The sequence below is a fragment of the Macrobrachium rosenbergii genome, chromosome 8 (genome assembly GCF_040412425.1).
Source record: "Macrobrachium rosenbergii isolate ZJJX-2024 chromosome 8, ASM4041242v1, whole genome shotgun sequence".
Taxonomy (NCBI): Eukaryota; Metazoa; Arthropoda; class Malacostraca; order Decapoda; family Palaemonidae; genus Macrobrachium; species Macrobrachium rosenbergii.
The window spans coordinates 47,743,122-47,753,597 of record NC_089748.1 but is presented as its reverse complement, the minus strand read 5'-3'; the positions used below and the strand labels follow the sequence as shown (position 1 = coordinate 47,753,597).

At 38.9% G+C, this 10,476-nt stretch overlaps 1 protein-coding gene across 1 annotated transcript in view; it reads left to right on the top strand.

Annotated features, from left to right (window-relative positions):
* The window catches only part of RhoGAPp190 (Rho GTPase-activating protein 190), a 218,402-nt gene that overhangs the window by 60,118 nt on the left and 147,808 nt on the right, over positions 1-10,476 (top strand). The window contains 2 exon segments of the mRNA XM_067107727.1: positions 4,790-4,937; positions 8,955-9,044. Of these exon segments, the coding sequence (XP_066963828.1) occupies positions 4,790-4,937; positions 8,955-9,044 (238 nt within the window).

Sequence of the window (10,476 nt, the reverse complement as noted above, 5' to 3'; positions counted from 1 at the left end):
TACCATGTACTGTATATCACAACATGCTAATATAGCGGACAGTATAATATTTTAGGAGGCGAACATCTGTTTGCTACAGCTGTTTGCAATGTGTGCAACGTGTAATGTAAACGCACGATAAAGGAAACTGTAACATTTTTCCAAGTAAGTAATATATTTTAAAATGTAGTGCTATTTTGAATTAGAGAGTTCTTTTTCAAGACTTCTTTACTCGTTTTGCCATTTCTTTTTACGCATCATAAAAAAAAAACAGTAAAATAAACGTGGCAAAAACAAACAAATTCTACTCGTCGGGGAATCATGAATATTAAGGCAAATGTGCAACATGAGGGTTGCACAGATTCGTGAATGGTTCTTGTGCGCAACTTGCTTTACTTGTTAGCATTTAGAGGAGTAAAACAGGCTTAAAATGTAAGTCAGATATTCGTGTTTAGATGCTGTTGAGCAGTGTATGGAATTTACAAGTCCCCCTCCCCCCTTTTTGTTGATTTTTTTTTTTTTTTCTGATTACGAGAAGACATTTGACAGTACCAACCGACCATTATTACGAAAAGACTGGTGTTACCATGGTATCCACAGTATAGCAAAGAGTGGGGTGCTACAGTTTTTTTTTTTTTTTTTTTTTTTTTGTAACCTATGCTACGTGACCTCATCATGAATTTTTAGTAAAAGAAAAGTAGAAACAAGAGGAGTTTAGATTGGAGGATAATAATACTTAGGATATGCTGATGATATTGTCTTAAACAGCAAAACGAGACGGAATTCACAAAGCTTGTTGAAAAGAATGCACCTTTAATTATACAAATGCGACTTTAAATAAATCTAAGGAAATCTGAATGAGAGCAGTGTTTGCATAAAGGGGATTGGATGGATAAGAGATTGATGAGGTTGGGTATTTCCAGTATTTGCAAACGATGACATCGATGCTGGTTCTTGCGAGTTAAAATATAGTGAAGGACTAAAAGAGGCAAATAAAAGAATATGATTTGAAAAATCAAATTGACTGAAATTGCTTACGGAAGTAAGATCATATGTTGGGGTTGTATTTCGTATAGCATAAAGGTATTAAAAGTAAAAGACGTACACTGGTTTGGACCTTAAATTTTCTAGTAACTGCTCTTTGACATTTAAGCTGAATTCAGTAAAGACACTTTATTTAGAACCTATTCCCTGTGTTCAGATTTGAATCATTTTCACAGTGAAATATCATTTATTGAAATATTTTTTAAGGATAACTGTTATCCTTCTGACCTCTTTGACAGAATTGTTAAAAAGCTTTAAACAGTGTTTACTAGCCCGGTTTGTTATGTCTTCAAGTTTCAAAGAAATTATTGTATTTTTCATTGCCATATTTATAAAATGCAGCCCTTAGACGTGAACTTACAGTAGCCCTAAGCATCTTGTACCCTATGTTAATTTCAAGTTTGTGTTAAAAAAACCGTTAAGAATAGGCAGACTTTTTAAATTCAAAGACACCCGTCCGGAGTTGATGCGTTATTTCGTGTCTGTGAATATACTTGTCCAAAATGTAATTTTGGAAATTATGTCGGATCTACCCGACGCTTACCGAAAGTCCGTTAGTTATCCTACTGGCTGCATTTTAGAACCAAGAGAATTTTCCGCCATAAGGAGCCATTTGAACTCATGGAAAACTGACATTTTATATACAATAATTTCAAAATACTCTGTAATGCTACCGATTCCGCTTTTCGCTCCTCCTTTTATGATCTCTTCACATCAAGAAACTGTCGCCTTCCTTAAACAACCAAACTACTTCCACACCATTACGCAATGACTAACTGCCTATAACTCTCTCTCTCTCTCTCTCTCTCTCTCTCTCTTTGTGTTTTTTCTGACAACGTTTTTAACTATTCTGTTCTCCATCTGTTAGCAGCCCAATCTCTTAACAGTAAGTCAGACAACACCCTTTCCTTTTATATTTTTTATTTATGTATGTTTGCATTTTTTGTTATTTCACTGAATTATGCATAGGCTTAATTGACTTGTAGCTTAAAATCACTTTGTAATTTTTTACTTAACTTTTAGCTTAACGACTGTTATATTACGAAACTAAATATCTTGTAATTATTAGCTTAATTTAGCATACTTTTCCACATAGCCCTGAAGATGGGAAAGGATTCCCGAAACGTTGGTGTAAATAAAAAAAAAAGGAAGATTTCCAATATTCTCGCTGTCTGTTTTATTATTAAACTTAAGCTCACTAGTTGTGTGTGTGTATATATATATATATATATATATATATATATATATATATATATATATATATATATATATATATATATATATATATACACACATCATACACACATATGTGTGTCTGTCTGTCTGTCTGATGGAAATTACTTTGCAGCCTTGCTCAGTTTTTCTTCATCATATTTGCTGTAGGCATTACGCTTCGGAATTTTGTCACGTCAGCATTCTGCTTTAACGTGATTAGGCCATGTCAGCATTTCCCTTTTCAACGTTTTTTTTTTCTCTCGCTTTTATTCTGCATTTTCGCCATCCTTACCGTCAACATTTTGACTGTAAATTCTTTCTGCAGACGGATGTTGGACATTTGTTTTTCCTATATGTTTCCTAAAGTTGGATGAAGTTTAGAGATAGAGCTCTCGCGTTATTGTTTCAGTATTACGCAAACAATCGACAGCACGTTTGAAAGGTCAGAGGTGTCGTTGTGTGTCTGTTAGGTAAGAATATTTCAGGGAGTTATCGCTCATTTCTGGGAAGCAGCATTGATCAGATGCAGAAATACTTACGGACGAAGTTAATAGCATCATGCCAGCTTTGCAATGATGTTTTTAATTGACGTCAAGGAGAGAGTGCGTGTGCGTGCCATCACGCAGTGTAGGCAGATGTGTAAGATGATTAATTTATTAGAGTATAATATCCCTTCCCTCCCCCCCATACTTTACTACTTAACAATGTTACGCTTGGTTGTACGCATCAATTTGCTTACGAGTATTACGCGATAATGCCGATTTTATTAAGTATACCTTAGTTTAACCAGACCACTGAGCTGATTAACAGCTCTCCTAGGGCTGGCCCGAAGGATTAGACTTATTTTACTTCGCGAAGAACCAGTTGGTTACCTAGCAACGGGACCCACAGCTTATTGTGGAATCCGAACCACATTATACCGAGAAATGAATTTCTATCACCAGAAATGAGTTCCTCTAGTTCTTCACTGGCCGGCCGGAGACTCGAACTCGGGCCTAGCAGAGTGCTAGCCGAGAACTCTACCGACTCTTCCAACATCAGTATGCGTACGAGTATTACGCGATAATGGCGATTTTATATTATAGTATCTTTCTTCCATCTTGCTATCCACCCTCTCACAATTACTCCATAGTGCAACTGCGAGGCCCGCCTCCTGTTACACCTTTCAAACCTACATACTCTTAATTTCCTTTCCACCGCTGAATGACCTCACAAGTCCTAGCGCTTGGCCTTTGGCCTCAGCTCTATATTCCATTCCGATTTTCGTGTATTAATTCTATAATTTCATAAACGAATGTTCCCGTTAGAGTGAGTATATCGAAAGGAATTCTAATCTCGATGATGCGTTAGTTACAGCCCCGGAGCACTCGGTTGAAATATCTGTGTCAAATGGTAGCAGCGAAAGAGAGTCACACTGAATGCATTGCACGCAACACTTGCACAGTAAATTCCTTTGATTTAAGGCATGACTCAACGGTAGGCAGTTGCTCTGTGCAGTTGTCATTAAGTGGCATATCGTCCTCCTGGTCTTCTCCCTCTGTGTTCATAGAGATGATGCAAGAGTCTGCAAATGCCGTTCTATTAAAATCTAACGTTACGTGTTGTTTGGTGAGCGAGTGTGTGCTAATTGGTGGTTGCATTTTGGATCTTATAATCCCTGCAGTAATTTTGCTCTTCTCCTCATGCAATTTTAGTTTGCTTCAAAAGTTCAGTATACCGTAGTTTTACCAGACCACTGAGCTGCTTAACAGCTCTCCTAGGGCTGGCCCGAAGGATTAGACTTATTTAACGTGGCTACGAACCAATTACTTAGCAACGGGATCTACAGCTTATTGTGGAATCCGAACTACATTATAGCGAGAAATGATTTTCAAGAATTACAACTAGAATAATGTTAGGATGAGTTTAGACGTTAAGTACCATCCCTCAGTTACCGTCTCGAAGTTCAGACCAAGTCGCCTACATTTTGCTTTCTCATATAGGGGCTAATGGTGAGAATGCCCGGCTCGCTGTGGACAATGGCAAGTCTAAACGTTGCTTTTAATTCCCGTAGACTTTTAAATAAAATGTTAGCCTTGGAGGTAGTCTTTTCCTAAGAAGTGTAATTTCTGTTGGGACAGTTGTCGCGAAACTAACAAATGTAAGATCTTCCATATCAGCATTAAAAAAAATATATGTTTAGTCACGCTGTCTTATCAGAATGTTCGCATTTTGTTCATCGTGACTGTGTCAGGGATTTTGCTATATTAACATTTGTTTGTAATTGACATGTTTATGTATTTGTATGCCTAAATTAATTGCTCTCTCTCTCTCTCTCTCTCTCTCTCTCTCTCTCTCTCTCTCTCTCTCTCTCTCTCTCTCTCTCTCTCTCTCATTATTCACCAATGCCATTCATTTCAGTTAGTAGCAGTTAAGTTTTTAAAATAAACATATTGATTTAAAAATAATTTCTTTCATGGGAACCACAACGACCATCTTTTGGTGTCGAGAACGCCACATACATCTCTGTGTTGAGAATTTCTCACGTTTTTCTCTCTCTGTTTCATTGCAGACTGACTTCAGTGGTCGTGTGGTGAACAACGACCATTTCCTCTACTGGGGAGAGGCCATTCGCTATTCGGACGATGGCGTCGACTTCTCCTTTCAGGTCATTGAACAGACCGAGTTCATCGACGATGCGTCTTTCATGCCGTTCAAAGGTAAGTTCAGAAAAAAAAAAGTAAAAAATGCGCCGAAGTTTCTTTGGCGCAGTCGAGTTTTCTGTACAGCGTATGATCAAGGCCACCGAAAATAGATCTCTATTTCGGTGGTCTCGGTATAATGCTGTATGAGCCGCCGCCCATGAAACTTTAACCACGGCCAGGTGGTGGCCTGGCCTATATCGTTGCCAGATGCACGATTGTGGCTAACTTTAACCTCAAATAAAATAAAAACTACTGAGGCTAGAGGGCTGCGGTTTGGTATGTTTGATGATTGGAGGGTGGATGTTCAAAATACCAATTTGCATCCCTATAGCCTAAGTAGTTTTTAAAGATGTGAGGGTGGACAGAAAGTGCGGACGAATAAAAAAAAAAAAAATTGCGGACGGACAGACAAAGCCGGCACAATAGTTTTCTTTTTAGAAAACTGAAAAAGGGTTAATGACTGGGGTCTAGGAGAGAGCTCCGTCCTTATGGTGAAAGAACAGCCTTTCGGTCGGTGATTGGAACTCTAGGAAATTGGAAGAGTAGAAAGGGGTCAGTGGAATAGGTTTGATAAATGAGAAACCCCGTATAGATGTTAAGTTTGTTTATTAATAATTTTTTTTATAAGAAAATTATTAATCACATCAGTCACTAAAATGGGGAAGAAATCCAGAATGACGTCAGTGGAGGAGAGGAACCCTGCCATGGACTTTGAGGGAACTCGTCCCACTGTCCCGCCTCGTCCTGTTCGAGATTCGAATCAGGTCGACCAGTTTTGAGATAGACGCGTTACGCCTGAGCTAACATGTACATAATACAAAACGTCGTATTTGACTTTCTGAAAAGAACTCCCAGCGTTGCCCCTGGGGCGTTTTGTAAATAAGGAAAACTAAATTTCATTCTTGCTGCTTGTTTGTAAAGGCAGTAATGAGGTGGCCATTTTCCCCCTTTCCCCGCGAAGCAGTCGGGGTTATACCGAAGGCCTCTCTCTCTCTCTCTCTCTCTCTCTCTCTCTCTCTCTCTCTCTCTCTCTCTCTCTCTCTCTCTCTCTCTCTCTCTCTCTCTCTAACACTTTGGTTGACTCAAGAACTATTGTGGTATTGGCATGTTTTAACTATGTTGTGCATAGGTTGCATTTAAATTGACATTGGAATGAGCGATGTAGGATAAATTTATGGAGAATCTTAGAATTCTTATTTGAAAACTGATTTTATTTTGTTTAATTTTGAATGTACACAGTTATAGGTGATTTCAGTGGTTCTTTGCACATAATTTACATTCAGCACTGAGTGTGATTTGGTAAGCTAAAGTGTTTTGGAATCGTCGGGCATCCGTACACCTCGGCCGACTTTTCACTATTCACTCAGAGATTTCGGTCTCCCGTGAGCGTCAGATCATGTCAGATACAGTGAGTTATGGGTATTAATGAAAATGAAACTGACATGGCATTGTGCTCTAGGTCTGCATCAATTCTGACTGACGCATTTATTCACATGTATGTGGTGATGAAATTATTGGCCTACTTTACCTTTGCGGGATGGGGAAGAGAGACCAGTTGGGTTTGCGGGTTTGCTTTGTAGTGGTTTTGTGTATGTATGAATGTATGTATGGGGTGTATGCATGAATGTATGTATGGGGTGTGTGTATGTATGGGGGTGGCATTGGTCAGGTTGCATTAGGTCAAGTTATGATTTTACGTGAGTTTCTATTCCGGTGTCACCCCACCGAGGTCAGTCCGTGAGGCCCCCAAATTCGTTTGACATGTCCAGAACATTTGAAGAATCATACGGCGTATTCCTTAATAATCGTCAAATCCACAAGATCATAGCACTTTAAAAAAATGAAGTCTTTAGTTTACCAGTGTTCTTTATCGCGACTTTCCTGCCTCTTACATTTATACAGACGGCATTTAGTTAAATTGCATTCTTTCGTTATATGACTGCCAGTACAGTTACTGCAGACACATTAGTACATTTGCCACAATTTGTGATTTTCGATCTTGCATTCCGTCTCAAGAAGTCCAGCCCATACCCTCAGACAATAGAAACAGGGTTAGCGTATGATACCTGTCCCGTCTGTGTCACGCGTAACCCGTTCTGACATAGCTTCACTATCATTGTCATGAAAAGGCTTTGGAATTTTAGTTTTGAACAAGTAAAAAATGCGCCGACGTTTCATCAGCGCAATCGAGTTTTCTTTGCAGCCACCGAAAATAGACCTTTCGGTGGTTCGGTATAATGCTGTATGAGCCGCGGCCCATGAAACTGGCAACGATAAAGGCCAGACCACCACCGGGCCGTGGTTAAAGTTTCACGGGCGGCAGCTCATACAGCATTATACCGAGACCACCGAAAGATAGGCCTATTTTCGGTGGCCTTGATTATACGCTGTACAGAAAACTCGATCGCGCCGAAGAAACGCGACGCATTTTTACTTGTTTATAATTGAGGCGAATTGAAGCATGTTTACTCACGCGAGTTAATTTATTTTGGCACGTGGATTTCTTTCGCCGCAGTCAACTTGGAAACCGTAACTGCAGTATTCTTCTTCTTCTTCTTCTTCTTCTTCTTCTTCTTCTTCTTCTTCTTCTTCTTCTTCTTCTTCTTCTTCTTCTTCTTCTTCTTCTTATTATTATTATTATTATTATTATTATTATTATTATTATTATTAATGAGGAGTCTCCATGATTTACCCGATTTGTCCCGGTGGTAACTCCTTACAACTCGATGAAGGCACGTGCGTCGGGCAAGCTTGTCTCTTTGTGTCGGCTGTTTTCGCGGGAACGAGGGGAAACGATGAGGAAAGTGGCGCTGATTACGTAATTATGGAAGCTTTTGAAGCCGGTTGCACGTGTCCGTTGTTCTCAGACGTTAGGGACTGCAAGTGACTTTGTTGCTAGATTTTTGGCGGACTTTGTTCCCCTAAGCTTTGTATCGGTATCATTCGTCGTTCGTGTTGTTGCTTTCTCGAGGCTTAAGTAAACCTGTGATGGATGATGGTCTGGGAACTCGTGTTTTGTCCGTAAAATCGTTCGTGATTCGCATTGACGGACAGTAGGTATCGAGGCTTTTTGGGTGGGTGGATGATAGGTTTATAACCAGTTTTATTTATTTATTTATCTTCATATATAATGATCCGTAAGCACAAACAAAACAGGATCTGTATATGTTGGGTGGGTAGATTTATAACCAGTTTTATTTATGTATTTATTTATTTATTTATTTATTGAAATAAGAGTCCTTTATCTTCATATATAATGATACATAAGCACAAACAAAACAAAGACTGTATATGTTAGACGAGACAGATTGGTTATATTTTTTCCCAACGCTGGATTTAAACCAGTGCCGGAACGTATCCTGTTTTAGCAACATCTGAAGGCCTCTACACTCATTGTATCCATATTTTGTTTAGGTTTTATGTTGTTACATTGCCCCGTAACGACAGGTCTTTCTATCCCGTTCTGCTGTGAAAGTGGGAAATTACTTTCAGGCAAAATATATTGCACTGTGCAGTATTGCTCTGGGTTTTCTGCCGTGTATTGCAGCTTATTATTATTATTATTATTATTATTATTATTATTATTATTATTATTATTCATTTTTGCTGTGAAAGTGGGAAATTACGTTTAGGCAATACTTATAGTACGCTGTGCAGCATTGCCTTGGGTTTTGTGTGTGTCCAGTAATTCTATTATTATTATTATTATTATTATTATTTTTATTATTATTATGGGCGTTCCATTGGTTGGAAGATTGATTTGCCTTGTAGACTTATTCTGTGAATGTTGATACTGAATGAGATTTTCGAATAGTATATATTTTAATGTTCTCATAATGTTTAGAAAAAACTTTTGACCGTTTTCATGTGATGTATACCCTTGTAATTGTCATGGTATATAAAATGGAGATGATAAAACCAACTTTTCAGATAAGTGTGTTATTTATTATACTGTGTTGTTATTTTTTTAAGGAATAAAGTCATTAGTACATAATATTAATTGCTTGCTCTCTCTCTCTCTCTCTCTCGCAGCCGGGAAGATGGATCCGTACATTAAGCGGTGTTGTGCTACCAAGATCCAGTCTGCAGAAAAGTTGATGTACATATGCAAAAACCAGCTAGGTGAGTCCGTAAAATTAATATATTTTTAAGCTCTCTCTCTCTCTCTCTCTCTCTCTCTCTCTCTCTCTCTCTCTCTCTCTCTCTCTCTCTCTCTCTTACCCATCATTTACAAGAAACCAAATCTTACCCCTTGTTGATTACAGCTCTCTCTCTCTCTCTCTCTCTCTCTCTCTCTCTCTCTCTCTCTCTCTCTCTCTCTCTCTCTCTCTCTCTCTCTCTCTCTCTCTCTCTTACCCATCATTTACAAGAAACCAAATCTGATTACAGCTCTCTCTCTCTCTCTCTCTCTCTCTCTCTCTCTCTCTCTCTCTCTCTCTCTCTCTCTCTCTCTCTCTCACACACACACACACACACACACACACACACACACACACACACACACACACACTCTCTCTCTCTCTCTCTCTCTCTCTCTCTCTCTCTCTCTCTCTCTCTCTCTCTCTCTCTCTCTCATCCATTACCCATCATTTAACATGAAACCAAATCTTACCCCCTTGTTGATTACAGCTCTCTCTCTCTCTCTCTCTCTCTCTCTCTCTCTCTCTCTCTCTCTCTCTCTCTCTCTCTCTCTCTTATCTGTTACCCATCATTTAACATGAAACCAAATCTTACCCCTTGTTGATTACAGCTCTCTCTCTCTCTCTCTCTCTCTCTCTCTCTCTCTCTCTCTCTCTCTCTCTCTCTCTCTCTCTCTCTCTTATCCGTTACCCATCATTTACAAGAAACCAAATCTTACCCCTTGTTGATTACAGCTCTCTCTCTCTCTCTCTCTCTCTCTCTCTCTCTCTCTCTCTCTCTCTCTCTCTCTCTCTCTCTCTCTCTCTCTTATCCATTACCCATCATTTAACATGAAACCAAATCTTACCCTTGTTGATTACAGCTCTCTCTCTCTCTCTCTCTCTCTCTCTCTCTCTCTCTCTCTCTCTCTCTCTCTCTCTCTCTCTCTCTCTCTCTCTTATCCATTACCGTCATTTAACATGAAATCAAATCTTACCCCTTGTTGATTACAGCTCTCTCTCTCTCTCTCTCTCTCTCTCTCTCTCTCTCTCTCTCTCTCTCTCTCTCTCTCTCTCTCTCTCTCTCTCTCTCTCTCTCTCTCTCCTTGTTGATTACAGCTCTTATTGGCCAGACAGTATTAACCTTTTTAATAGTTTTAAGTGAAAGTAAAAGAATAGGAATGCATTAAATTTTATATTTTTTTGTTTAGTGGCTTTTATATTACTGAGCGGCATTATATTGCAATTTTATGATTAGCAATAAACCTTTGTTTAGTATTTTTTTTCTTCCCTTTGAGTGGCATTTTAGTAAACTCAGAGGTTGATCTTCAATTTTTATTGTACAGGGAGTGAAAAGTAATTCAATATCTTCAAATTGCTTAATGTTGTCAGCCTGTAGTCGTGGTTGTGGTAAGGCTAGGATGAAGATTATGCTA